Source organism: Phocoena sinus, chromosome 12 (assembly GCF_008692025.1).
Source record: "Phocoena sinus isolate mPhoSin1 chromosome 12, mPhoSin1.pri, whole genome shotgun sequence".
Taxonomy (NCBI): domain Eukaryota; kingdom Metazoa; phylum Chordata; class Mammalia; order Artiodactyla; family Phocoenidae; genus Phocoena; species Phocoena sinus.
The window spans coordinates 8,342,208-8,356,738 of record NC_045774.1 but is presented as its reverse complement, the minus strand read 5'-3'; the positions used below and the strand labels follow the sequence as shown (position 1 = coordinate 8,356,738).

The following is a 14,531-nucleotide window of genomic DNA, read 5'->3' as shown; positions in this document are numbered from 1 at the left end:
TATTTATTTAAGGTGACATAGGCATGCCTGGGCTTGGCAAGGAGATTGGACGTGATGGGCCATTCCCGCAGCCGGAAAGCCGGAGAGGTTAGACAGCGGGAGCGCACGCCCGCACAGCAATCACTGCGTTTCTAGGCCCGCCCAGCGGTTTTCCCGGGCGCTTGGGCACCCTGAGCCGCGGCCCTGCGCCCCGCCCGCCTCGGGCCATCACCCCGCCACCCTCGCCAGCCCCTCAGCCCGCATGCCGGCAGGGGGCGCCCGCGCGCGGCTAAAAGGCGCGGCCGGCGGCCGGCGGCCTCAGTGCGGAGCGCGGCGGCCGCGGCGCGGGCAGGGAGTGAGTGGCGCGGGCCCTGGGCGCACGGGTGCGGCGCAGAGCGCTCCGACGCACACCGACGACGGGGACCCGACGGCGGCCCCTCTGCGCTCCCAGGCTCCAGCCCAGCGCCCACCCGGCAGCCGCCCGGCCCAGCCCGCCGCGCACCCCGGGCTCCCGATGGCGCCCGAGGTCGGGGCGTCCCCGCGGGCTCGGCTCCCGCTGCCCTGGGCGGCGCTGCTGTTCCTGGCCGCGCTGCTGCCAGTCGTCTCCTCGGCGGGGGCTCCAGGTATGCGCAGTCCCGGCCTCGGCCGCCCGGCGCTCCGCGCCTCCTCACCGCTTCCCTGTCCGCCTTCCGTGCGCCGCTCACCCGCCTGTCGCTCGGGGGACCGCCGGCCTGCTCTGTACTGGCTGCATGTCCTGTCACTAACCTGTGCGTCCTCATCGCTCGCGGGTCGGGGCGCGGAGGGGCGGCTGGGGACGCGGGTCCGGGCGTTCGGAGCCTCGCGCGCTGGAGGTGGGCCCGGGGACACGGTTGGCGGCATGGGGACCTCAGCGCAAAGCGGTTTCAACTTTGCCGTCGAGCGCCCGGAGTCGGGAGACACGGCAGTCTAACATTCCGGGAGCATTCTGGCAAAGGAAAGAAGTGGGGGGGGAAATGAAAGAAAGGCGACCGCTCGGCTCTGCGGTGGGGGGAGGGGTGACGCTTTCCTTTGCCCAGAATTTCCCCGTGGGCATCCTTCTTTCCTCCAGTTCACCTGCCCCGAGGCACGGATGCCTGGTGAAGGACGGCACTCGGGAGACCAGAGGGAGGCAGAGAGGCAGGACTGTTCTAGAAGGGCACGGGGAAAGCTGTGGGCCGCCGCGGGGCAATCGGGTACCTCGGTGCCCAGGGAGAAGCCGAGCTCTTACGTTGCATCTCGGTGGGAAGTTTGGAGCTGGGAAGGGGGCATCTGTCTTGAGAGGAGGGAGAGGGGAGAGGGAGGGTCATTTCGGGAGAAGCTCACCATTCCCCGAAGGCTGAGGCTGGAGACGGGGTGGATGATTGCTTTGGGGGCCGAAATGTGAGAAACGCTTTTGAGAAAATGCAAGCGCGCTGTTTTCAGATTTCTTGTACGTTTCCCGCAGAGCGAGACAAATTTTTCATCCCTAAGCCGTTGGTGGCCCTTGTTTCCACCTCCTGTGCAGGCATTTTCACACTTGACACTGTGTGGCTTTTATTTATGTCATCGGTTTGAAGTCGACATTTTTGTTGACGCTGCTCACTCCCAGCTGGGTTATAAAAATTCAGATGCGATTCTAAGGAGGGCTGCTTGCTTTATGATGCTATTTAGTGTCTCGATTGCCCTCCTACAAAAGGGAAAAGGGAAAAGTTGGGGGTCACATTGCCTTCTGAGTCTTTTTGGTGGGTGCATCATGCATGTCTCAGGATTATGCCAAGCGCTGGGATGCTAAATGCCACTTTTTCATAAAACGAGGGTCCAGTTGTAGGTTGTTTTCGTCTCTGTTAGCTACTTCTAGGAAAGCATTCACTGAATATTTGTACAGTACTTATCAAGAATAAAACTATTTTAAAGCCTTTCAATTTCGCCCCCTACAACCCGTGGCTTTTTTTTTTTTTTTCTAAATTAAAATTCTCTGAATTGGAAAGAGTTTTTGTATCAGAAAACACACTGAAAGTGGAACCAGTGCCACACTGGCATTTTGCAGCCTTGTACCTGTTAGGTTCCACTGCCACCTGCCCGACGGGTTTACATTTGTGTGGGTCCGAAGTCTGGGTGGCTTGTGATCGCTCCCGGAATCCTGCTGTCTTCTGCGTGCTGCTCCTTGGCTCGCCTTCTGCTCTGTAAATCACTGAGCTGTGGAATGTGGGAGCTGGAACGCTTGCTGGCACTTCTCTCTACTGTGTTGACGTGGGATTTGCAATAAAATGATGACCAGACTAGAAGCAGACAAAGGAGGACAAACACATTTTGAAATGCATATCTACTGCATTTAAATGATAGAAGGAAAGGAAGCGACATCACCTGCAGAGAGCTCTATGTGCTGGAGAAGAAATGGGGGGGGGGGGCACGTAATTTATTCATCTGCTTCTCTGGAAGGCTTCCTGCCTGTCTTGCTGTAATAGCTGCAGTCACTGCTCCAGACTTGTACTCTGGTACTTGCAGCAGGGCTGTGGACACACTGCTTCCTCTCTCACTGAACGAATGCATGGGCTTAGCGAGCTGCTCGAGTCAGGCCTCTCCCATCCCCCAGACCTTCGGGATCAGAATCCCTGTCATGAAATCACCCAGAGCCACCTTCCTAGTGGCTGACCCATCACAGCTCAGAGGAGCTTTCCTTAAAACAGAGGTGATTTGCAGGGCATGCCGAAGATCTAAATAAACCCTTCAACTTGGTGGTCAATTAAAATGTAAAACAAAATCAGCAAGTGATGCATGCTCCCCCCCCCATCCCGACAATAAAAGACTACGCAACAGTTAAAATTGTGATTGCACTTGCCAGTGTGATAAGATATGTTTTTCTAAAAACACGTGAGGACACACATTCTCTCATACATTTATAGTGGTTATCTTAGGATGGTTTTAGGTGATTTAAAAGCTTTTTTCTTTAAAGCTTGAGGACCCTTTCAGGGAATCCGCAAGGTCAAAGCGATTTTCAAAGTAATACTAAGATACTATTTGCCCTTTTCACAGTGGTGACGTCTGTAGGGAGGGTACAAAAGCTTAGTGAGAAAACTTCAACTGCGGGTGTTGTAGTGTGAATCTTAGCGTTGCTGCCGTCGTGAGCTGGTAGTCACTGCATTTTTCAGGCTTTTGAAGTTGAGAAAGGATATGCCAGTTTCAATGAAGAATGTCCTTGGTGCAACAGTAAAAATGATTAATTTAACCAAATCTCTACCCTTGTATGCATGTCTCTTTAATATTCCGTGTGAGGAAATGGGAAAGACACTTAAAGCACTTCTGCCGACTGCCCAAGTTCATCAGTAATCCCGCAGAGAAGCAGTTGTGTGATAGTTTGACTTGTGAGCTGAACTAGCCGCTTTTTTTCATGGAACGCCACCTTTACCGGAAAGAATGGCTGCAGACAGACCAGTTATTTTGACGTGAGTATTTGGCAGACATCTCAAAAAACGAAGGCGGTCTGCCACTTCTGGTAAAATAACTGCTAGTGAGAAAATTGAGCTGTCAAGTGAAAATTAGAATTTTGCCATGTCACCTCCAACGTCCTAAACCTGAAAGCTTCCCAATACTTAGAAACTTTTCTAACAAGATAGGTGGTGATATAAAAGAATGCGATTTTGAAATACTGTGTTATAAAATGTGTCAACATTTAGATGCTGTGCATAAGCAAGTGAACTGGTAAATCCAAGTGACCGATGCTCAGTGTTTCAAAATCTTGCCTGGCTAAAAGGTCCATCAACGTGCAAAATAGCCCAGTGGACTTTTAATGTAACAAAATGTGAAAAATTCTTTTTATGGTTTCAGATTGTACATTGCAACTAACCTTTAAGAAACTGCTACTTGATGAGTTTTGGTGTAGTATCAAAGATTTTCCAAAATTATCTGTAAGGCTATTAAAATACCTTTCCCATATCTGTATGAGGTCAGATTGTCTTCAGGTACTTCAGCCAAAACAACATACTGCAATAGGTTGAAGGCATAATCGGATAGGAGATCCCACTGTCTTCTATGAAAGAGATTTGCCAAAATGCCAAAAAACGCCATTCTTCTCATTTTCTTTCTGTTTTGGAAAACAGTTATTTTTCATAAAATACAGTTTGTTATGTCAGCTTGTAATGGTTTACTATTGCTATTTTAACATGAATTAATAAGTACGTAGTTTAACCTCTTCCTAGATTTAATTTCTGGTCAGTAGATATGGATAGACAAAATCCACAAAAACACAAACTCTGTGAGATCCTTATTAATTTAAGAGTAGATAGGAATCTGAGAAAAGGAAGCTTGATAACCACTGCCGTATAGCAAGGATATAGGTTCAACATCAAGGCGCCTGGGTTTGAGTCTCAGCACTGCCATTCACCTGCTGCGTGGCTTCGGGCCAGTTAGTCAGTCCCCACTGGACCAAGCAAATGGAAATATTCCTTCCACCTCTAGAAGCCCTCACAGATTCTCCTGTGGCCCAACCTACAGGCAGCTCTGCAGGGTTCCCCTCCTACTTCTGTCCTCTTTGAGAGGAGGGGGTGAATACGCCCTTTCCTTTTACCTTGTACATTGGAGCCCCTCCTCCCCCAGATAAAAGAGCTGTTCTATTTGTCAACTGAGCACACAATTCGTTAGTAGGAATTAGAGGTTGTAATAGAATTGCAGAGTGATAATTTATGTCCTCGGAAAGTTATCACTGGTCAGTTCCAGATCATCATCTTGCCAAGACCATTCATAGCTATTTAAGACACAAAGGCCTGAAAACCGGCCCTGTTGGGGGCGAGGGGTGGAGGGGTGTATCCGTTTCCTGTTGCTGTTATAACAAATTAGCACAAACTTAGTGGCTTAAAATAACACAAATTTATTATCTTATAGTTCTGGAGGTTAGAAGTCTGCAGTGGGTCTCACTGGCCTAACATCAAAGGTTTTGTTCCTCCTGGGGCTCTAGGGAGAATCCGGTTCTTGACTTTTTCAGCTTCCAGAGGTGCCCACGATCCTCAGCTGGTGACCTCTCCAGCAATGGCATCACTGCACTTCCATCCGTGCATCGCCTTCTCTGACTCTGACCTTCCTTTTCCCTCTTTCACTTAGAAGGACCCTTGTGATTACATCGGACAACCTCCCATCTCCAGATTGTTAACTGAATCACACGTGCAAAGTCTATTTTGCTGTGTGAGATCACACATTCACAGGTTCTGGGGTTACGACATGCACATCTTTGGGGACCATTATTTTGCTACTGCAAGGGGTGAGGGTGTGGGTAAAGGGAGCCTAGATGCAAGCATTTCAGGAATGGCCCCATCATGATTTGCTGATTAAGGAGCAGAGCTCTTTTCATTGGTCCCTATGGAATTTAAGAATTTCTTGAGTGCTAATAAAACTTCTATTCAGAAGCTTTTATTTCAGTAAGAAAATATGGATGTGAGTATTTAAATGTATAAAGATAAAGGAGAGAAAAGAATATATATGTATGTGTATTCACATGTTTAACCATAGAATATTTATGTTAGGATACATCTGACATTGAGACCTTGGCTGCCTTTGGGGAGAACTGGGTAGCTGAGGGCAGAGAATGGATATTATTTCATTATTTTAAATAATTTTTAAAAATATTTATTTGGTTGCACTGGGTCTTAGATGTGTCAGGTGGCCTCCTTAGTTGCAGCATGCGAACTCTTAGTTGCGGCATGCATTTGGGATCTAGTTCCCTGACCAGGGATGGAAACCGGGCCCCCTGCATTGGGAGCGCAGAGTCTTAACCACTGTGCCGCCAGGGTAGTCCCTGTTGCATTATTTTAGTAGACATATTTTAGAGCATTTGGAATCAGGGAGATATTGGTTAAACACATGGCGAACATCCTTTTTTCCTAAGACATTATCCTTGTCTTGGTTACAAAGAAGATGAATTTAATTTAATTTGGGGGAATTGTGTTATTAATATCATCTTATCAAGGAAAATTCTCCAGTATGGATCAGATGATTAAAATTTAGAAATTGTGAATAAGGAATTTTTGTGCCCCTGAGTATTAGGTGATGCCACGTGGAAGATGCGGAAAACACAATTTTTTCCCAGTTCCTTTTTCGGCTCCTGGCCCGGCAGGCGGTAGCACTTGCGGTCCACAGCCCTTAGAGGGCGCTCGGGGCCTTCCCGCCGCGTTGCCAGCCCCCGTCGCCGGGGCTTTACAGAGACAAGAAACTTAGGACACATGTTCAGTTACCTGCTTTGGTTTTCCCTTAGTGTTTGCCCTTTTTTTTTTTTTTTTTTTTTCAATTTTGCTACTCATTGGAGTTTCCTTCAAATATTAAGGAAATAAATATTTCCTTCAAATATTAAGCTGGAAATCACTCACTGAGGGTGGACCTGCCCGCAAGTTAGCAATTTTTAGTTGCCCATTGGTGAGAAAGAATTTGAAGCCTAAACCTAAAGCTGGGGTCAGGTGCTGGGGTACCCCTGTTATATCTGCAGGTTCTGGTCAAAGCTGCCGCAGCTGGAGGATGGGTGAGCACAAGGGACCCTGAGGGGAGGTACCTGCCTCCTGGGCACTGGAAGTCAGTTTTGAGTGAGTTTGGGTGAAACCGTCTCTCTCAGTATCTCCCCTCCATGCTCACTGGATTCTCTTTGTAACCAGAGAGAGTAATGCAAATCCTAAGACAGGTTTAGAAGTGCACCGAAATAACTGGAGAGCTGCTAATTCTTCTGCCGTGGCCTCCTATGTGTGGAGGCCATGATAAAATGATAACATCATCATAATCCTTAAAGTACAGTCTAGTTAATCCTGTGTTCATCTTTATGAGGAGTTCTTAGGTTGTGCATTGACTTTCTTTGTAATATGAACTGGCAGTTAAAAGTGCCACAGTTTACCATTTCCCTGTATGTCATTTCATTTCATTTTCACTGCAGCCTTGTGAAGTTGGTAACATCCTCATCTTACCCCGAGGGGACTGTCCCAGAGTCGGACATCTAGTTGAGTGGTGGTCCTGGGATTTGGACTCCAGTCTCCTGGATTGAGACCCCGTGTTCTTCCTGCAGACTCCCCGGCTCCCGCTGGCTTGGACGTTTCCTATGTTGGTCTCTTCGTTAGGCCGGTACAACCGTTTCTGATTTGCTCTGGATGCCCTTCCAAATCTGTGCTTTGGTCACATTGCTGTTGAGAAATGATTCTGTCGTACACGGAAGCATGTTAAACTCTGGTAGGGCTTAACTTCAGATGGGGTTTTAGTGAACCCTATTCCCTGTTGCGAAATTGATTTGGCATTTGGATATAAGCAAGATCCTTATTGTGGGAAGTGCCCTTTACTTAGTGGGCCCTGGTGGCCAGTGCTCTGTGTCTAGTTTGTTACATGAGCCCTTCAACCTTTAACACAGGGCTCCTCTGTGAATGTTTGACCTGTATGATGGAATTCGTAACCCTGAGCCGCTGGCCTTGGATTTTCACCAGAAGGCTCCCAGAATTCAAGTTTGATTACAGCGGAGGGTTAAATCAAGGACCAGCGCTGAGAAGCAGGGGCAGCTCATCTGTGGGGTCGACAGGCCCGCACCTGGTGAGACTGTAGTACTACGAGCGTGAAGGGTTTCAGACTTCTCAGAAGAGATGTGTCATCGAAATGCTGGGATTTGTCTTTTAGGAATTATTGTCTGGTGTCACAGCTCTTCATTCACTCCAGTAGCCCTGACCCGGCCGCTCATTTGCACTGTGACCTTAGGCAGGTCGTGACTCTTCAGGCCTCAGTTTTCTCATCTGCGAAATTAGGGGATTGGACTGGAGATCTGGAGAAGGGCCCCTTCCAGCTCTCACCTTGTGGGAGTCTCCGTTGGAAGGTGTCCATTCATTCATTCAGCAAGCACAGGAATGCCAAGTCCAGTACACGCAGTCCGTCTGTGACGGCACGGGCATGGGGACGGCAGGGGAGGGTACAGGCAGTGTGGTGCGCGTTAGGACTGGAAGGTCCAGGACAGCTGTATCGTTTCGTCGCAGGCAGATGGTTGGCCAAAGCCAGCAGACACGGATCGGGGATGCACCTGTGTTGCTGTTGTGAGAAGGGTGGATGGTGGGTCCCTGCACCCTAGTGCTGTGGCTGGAACCACTTAGCATCGTAGTAAACAGTCCGAGCAGGTATGCAGCCACGGCTCCTAATTTGAGACGACACCGCGTTTGTCTGCAGACGCAGTCCCACTGACAGTCACCCGCGGCTGGACCACCCAGCGCGGGGCAGGGCCAACGAGGCGGGAGACCTGCTTGGTCACGTGTGGCCTCCTGGGAGCTCAGAGGAACAACCCGAGCCAGGCCAGGCCAGGTGAGGGCGGCCCCGGCCAGGCGGGCCCTGCTGGCTGGGATCTGAAGAACCAGACCTGTTGACACCGATGGGTACTTTGGGTCGACAGAGGGGAAAGCTGCCGGCACAATCTCACGAGGGCAGCACCACCGCATCCTCATAGTGCTTTATAAAACAGAATCCTCTACAGCGAAGGCTCAGGCTCTCCAGACTAGCGATGGCCCAGCTGCGTGGTCGTCACACTGATGCTTCCTCCTAGAAAGTGGAGAGCGTGGGTGAACCTGTCACACGGAGACCAGGGGGGCTTACTGTACTTATTGTAGGTCAGTGTAAAGACAACTTTACGGGAGCATTTCCCCAGGCAGAAGGGTCAGGACTTCGGACAACATTATGTGTGTAAAAGGTCATTTTTTTAAATAGTTTTTAAAAGTTTTTATTTTCAGAGAGTTGTAGATTCCCTTGCGTCACCCAGTTTCTCCCAAAGGTCACATCTTGTGTGACCGCAGTGCACTGCCCTGGTCGGGGAGCTGACACTGGTGCAAGTCATCAACTTTATTCAGAGCTCACCAGTTTCACGTGCTTTTGTGTGTGTGTTTCTGTGTAATTTCAGCACACGTGTAGATTGTGCAAGCACCACAGTCAAGATGCAGAACATTCCATCGGAAGGACCCCTCCTGCTTTTCTCTTATAGCCACGCCCACCTCCCTTCTTCCCCTCCTCCTTGGCAACCACTAATCTGTGCTCCATCTTTGTAATTTTGTCATTTCAAGAATGTCATATCAGGGACTTCCCTGGTGGTCCAGTGGTTAAGACTCTGAGCTTCCACTGCAGGGGGCGAGGGGGCTCCAATCCCTGGTCAGGGAACTAGGGCCAAAAAAAAAAAAGTCATGTCATATCAATGGAATTGTATATATAACCTTTTGAGATTGGTAAAAGCCTATTTTTAAAAAGTATGTATATATATATATATTTTTTTTTTTTTTTTTTTTTTTTCGGTACGCGGGCCTCTCACTGTTGCCACTTCTCCCGTTGCGGAGCACAGGCTCCGGACGCGCAGGCTCAGCGGCCACGGCTCATGGGCCCAGCCGCTCCGCGGCATGTGGGATCTTCTCGGACCGGGGCACGAACCCGTGTCCCCTGCATCGGCAGGCGGACTCCCAACCACTGTGCCACCAGGGAAGCCCTAAAAAGTATATATTTTTTCCCATTCTGCTTGAGATCACTACAGTTAGTTTGCAGGTATTTTGTGTGTACTGAGATATTATGGTGAGTAATTTGGCATGGCAGGGAAGTACTACGCCCACCCTGGTCCAAGCCACCTTACCTGGATTATTGCAATAACCTTCTCACTGGTCCCCCGCTCCTGCCCTCTTCCCCTACACTCTGTTTTTAAAACAGCATCACGGGGGCTTCCCTGGTGGCGCAGTGGTTGAGAGTCCGCCTGTCGATGCAGGGGACACGGGTTCGTGCCCCGGCCCGGGAAGATCCCACATGCCGCAGAGTGGCTGGGCCCGTGAGCCATGGCCGCTGAGCCTGCGCGTCCGGAGCCTGTGCTCCGCAGCGGGAGAGGCCACAACAGTGAGAGGCCCGCGTACCGCAAAACACAAACAAAAAACCGAAAAACAGCATCACAGTGATTCTCATGATGCATGATGTCACAGAGCCGTCTACCTCTCAGATAAAAACCGAAGTCCTAGCAAGTTTCAAGGCTACACATGATCATCTTCCCACCAGGCCTTCCCTCACTATCAGCTTCAGCCCCTGGGCCTCCTTGCTGCTTCCCTAATGTGCTAGGCACCTTGCAGCCCCAGTGCCTTTGCACTTGCTGTTCCCTTGGCCTGAACAACTTTCCATAAACATGTATGGGATATCCCTCACCGCCTTCAGGTTCTTTATGTGGTATCATCTTGTGAGGCCTCACCTGACCGCTCCCCACCATTTAACGGTATAATCTTACCGGTACCCCACAGCACTTCTTGTCCCAGTTTTATTTTTCTCCTCAACCTCTATCACTACCTGAGAGAGTGCGTATTTCACGAGTGTGGTGGTAATTGCCTGTCTTTCTCCTCTGGAACAGAAGCTCCATTTTGTCAGTTTTGTTCACTGAATTCTCCCCATTGCCTAGAACGCTGCCTGAAAATAGTTGGTACTTAGTAAATATTCACTGAATGATCGGATATGCCTTCTTTGGTATTAATTACATATGATATACATTCAATCTCTTTATGTATGTTGACCTGAGGCCAGCAGGATATGTGTGGTTTGTGGGTGTGGGGCAGGCCCCTGCATGCCTCTCACTCTAACCTGTGGAGTCAGCACACGAATTTTTTTTTTTGCGGTATGCGGGCCTCTCACTGTTGTGGCCTCTCCCGTGGCGGAGCACAGGCTCCGGACACGCAGGCTCAGCGGCCATGGCTCACGGGCCCAGCCGCTCCGCGGCACGTGGGATCTTCCCGGACCGGGCCACGAACCCGTGTCCCCTGCATCGGCAGGCGGACTCTCAACCACTGCGCCACCAAGGGAAGCCCAGCACACGAATTTTGAGGAGGGTTGGCTTGTGTTGGAAGTCCCGTCTGCAGCGGGAGTGAAGAATTTTACTTACATGGTATTCTTGTTTCCTAGGGCTGCCCAAACAAAGGGCCACAAACTGGGTGGCCCTTTAAACAACAGAAATTTATTCTCTCGTAGCTCTGGAGGCTAGAAATCTGAAATCTGCAGGGCAAGGTCATACTCTTTCTGAAGGCTCTAGGGAAGAATCCTTCCTTTCTTAGCTTTTGGTGGTTTCCAGAATCATTGGTGCTTCTTGGTTTGTAGATGTGTCACTCCAATCTCTGTCTCCGTTGTCACGTGGCATTCTCCCTGTGTGTCATCTTATAAGGATATTGGTCATACTGGATTAAGGCCAACCCTAGTCAAGCATGATCTCGTCCTAATTTGATTACATCTGCAAAAACCCTGTTTCTAAATCCCGTTCACAGGGACTGGGCATTAGGGCTCAACATATCTTTCTGGAGGACGCAATTCAACCCACAAGATATGGTATGCCTTCATACCAACACAGTTCCTTTTCAGTAGGTAAAAGAATTCACACAACTTCCAGCCCTGGGCCGTAGTTGAGAAGCAGGCAGACATGGGTCCCTGTGTTGCACTGCGTGCTGAACTGTCAACCCACAGCTCCAAACACCTGCGCACATTCAGTGAGCCTAATTCATAGATCCAGCCTGGCTAAAGCCTTCGTTCATAAAGTAAGTAGTTAAATAGTTAAATCAGGTCTTCTGTAACTCTGTAGGCTCTAAGGCACAGGCTCCAAAGACTTAATAAAGAAGTTGGGATGGATACAGCAATAAATAATGGCATCAAATGTGATCAGTGTAGCAATACAGGATCATCTAGTACTTTCTAATCAACTTCCGCCTGCCAGATAGAGTGTTAAGTTCTGAATGTTTTTACACTGATAACACATAGAATCGTAAGATCAGCAAGAAAATCACCAGATTTGTCCGAGGACTTGGCCTGGCGGGTGCGCTTTGAAGTTGACACAATCTACGTTTCTTTCCTTTTTAGTAAAAGTCGGGATGTGTTGCCGTCTTTCTTTCATCGAGGTTGTATTCTCTCGTGGAGTCTTCTAGGTGGTGTGATGTGGCAGCCTTGCTCTCCCAGAGCGTCTGACTCCCTGACATTCTTTGTGTTACGGAAAGCCACCACGTTCTCTTTCTGCTGTAATGCCTCCCTGGCCCTGCTGTTTATAATACTATTTTCTACCCTACCCAACGATTTCTTTCTATTATTTTCTGATAGACTGGGAGGATTGAAGCATCTTCTTACGTTGAATAACTCTCAGAATCCACATACATACCTACAGATATCCAAGCAGACCATAGTCAAAGGGAAGAGAAAAGAGGGGCAGAGAACACCAAGCTCCTTGACTTTTCTGAGACCTGGGCTGATCTTATTTTACGGTTATGGTGACATTTTGACTGTAACACCCAGGGAGAGAGAGGCCTGGGAGATGAGGCACCCGCTACTGTCTGAGTAGGCTGTGTCTCTTGTAGAACATGAGGGCTGTCTGGGCCGAGTTCCATAGGGTCTGATGATGCCCTGAAGTTGTAATGAGCTTTCCTTGCAGGGAGCAATTCAGGAACATTGTGAGGGTTAAAGGGTAGGCTGGGTTAGAGTCTTAAGAGATTAAATGTCCTATTAGAATGCAAGTTGTGGAAAGCAGTGGCCATGGGAGAAAGCTCTAGCAAAGGCTCTCCTTGAGTTCCACTGATGCCATACTTTGTTCTCTGATCATCCTAGCCTGAAGAGGACGGTCTGAGCCCTGATAACGTTTATTGTTAGCAGCACTCAGATGATGTTTAATGTCGATGCCCTCGCTCTTCCGTTTGGATGCCAATGTAGTGCTTCACTCAGGAGACTCAAGTGCTTCACTTGCCTTTCTTGTATATCTGCGATTACCTCACTTGTATCCCTGGGCAGCGCCTTGCCTAATAACCCTGCATCACCCAACTGAGTAACACATTCATAGATGTTTACCCTTGAAGGTCGGGGAAACCTATTGGAATTTGGGTAGAACCATCTAGTCATGGAAAGCAGTGAAGACCATTTTAGACACGCAGTTGATAGGCAGATTGAAGAGGGGAGATTGGATCAGGTTACCCGACTTTCAACTCTCAAGATTTAAAAATTCTAATAAGTATATTATGTAAGCGTATTTCCTGAGATTGAGGGAAACGAGAACCCAAAGCCCACTCCTGCTGTGTGAGGAGGGGGCGCTGGCCAAGAGCCCAGGTACTGGGAATCCTGCTGGGTCGTTTTCTGTTGGGTTGTAATTGGAGACATTGGTCCTTCTGTGGCTCTTCTGCTTACTGTTGTATCTCACATTTATTGAGTGCTTTATGATTTTTTTTTTACATCTTTATTGGGGTATAATTGCTTTACAATGGTGTGTTGGTTTCTGCTTTATAACAAAGTGAATCAGTTATACATATACATATGTCCCCATATCTCTTCCCTCTTGCGTCTCCCTCCCTCCCACCCTCCCTATCCCACCCCTCTCGGTGGTCACAAAGCACCGAGCTGATCTCCCTGTGCCATGCGGCTGCTTCCCACTAGCTATCTACCTTACGTTTGGTAGTGTATATATGTCCATGCCACTCTCTCGCATTGTCACAGCTCACCCTTCCCCCTCCCCATATCCTCAAGTCCATTCTCTAGTAGGTCTGTGTCTTTATTCCCGTCTTACCCCTAGGTTCTTCATGCCATTTTCCCCCTTAAATTCCACATATATGTGTTAGCATACGGTATTTGTCTTTCTCTTTCTGACTTACTTCACTCTGTGTGACAGACTCTAGGTCTATCCACCTCATCACAAATAGCTCAATTTTGTTTCTTTTTATGGCTAATATTCCATTGTATATATATGATTTTCTTTCACATTTTATTCTCACAAAAATCCTTGGAGGGTAGCTATAGAAAAGGAACGAATTAAGTTTGATATTTGCAGAGTGAAACATCAGTGGCATGTTTGCTTGGTTGGGGGGCTTTGAATGGGAGTGGACACGTCCTAATAACAAGGGGAGAAAAAATGAGCTCTTCTGAGCCTTTACTTGACTTGACACTGACGGGCATTCCCTTCTTCCTGAAAACCTCTCCACTCCTGTCTTCCAGGATGCAATTTGAATGCCGATTCTCCCCTTTATCACTAATGTTTCAGATTGAAAACTTTTTGGTCCCAGTCATCCTTTAGACACCAGTGTTCTTTGGGTTTCACTGGAGATGCTAAGTAGACAGTTGGATGCGCTGGTGCTCAGAGGAAAAGCCAGAGCTAGAGTTATGAATTCGGGAGCCATCAGCACATGGATGGTGTTTGCAGTCCTGGGACTGGACATGCTAACTTAGTGAAGGCCCAGGAGGGGTACGCAGAGAAGAGGGGCGTCCAGAGTGGGACTTGGAAGCACTGGAACGTTCTGAGTTCTGGCAGAGAGGGAGGAGCTGCTGAAGGAGACAAGTGATGGGAAAGGGAAACCAGGGAGTACGGTGTCCTGGAAGGCGGGAGACTGTGGCTCAGGGAGGACAGGAGAGGTACTTCCACGAGGAGAACGATTCAGCTGTTGCTGGAAGCAGCGTAAGTGAAGGAGCGAGGAGAATTTGACAGCATGACATCTTCCTGACACTTACAAGAGCTCATTCAGTGCAGTGAGCTCATGTGTCCCGGTGAATTCAGCTTCCACTAATGACTTTCAGTTTCATACCTTTGGTTCTGATTTCTCTGCAGG

General features: G+C 48.8%; 1 protein-coding gene across 5 annotated transcripts in view; it reads left to right on the top strand.

Annotated features, from left to right (window-relative positions):
• The first annotated feature begins 312 nt into the window (after positions 1–312).
• The window catches only part of FNDC1 (fibronectin type III domain containing 1), a 98,779-nt gene continuing 84,560 nt past the window's right edge, over positions 313–14,531 (top strand). For 4 of the 5 annotated variants that reach the window (XR_004352530.1, XM_032651185.1, XM_032651187.1 and 1 more), the window contains exon 1: positions 313–602. Coding sequence is in view for 3 of the 5 variants with exons in the window: in XM_032651185.1 (XP_032507076.1) it covers positions 494–602 (109 nt within the window). In the remaining 2 variants the exon portion in view is untranslated. Of the gene's footprint in view, positions 603–8,665; positions 8,683–11,314; positions 11,325–14,531 lie in introns of those variants that run through there. The other variant, XM_032651188.1, reaches the window with a different exon arrangement.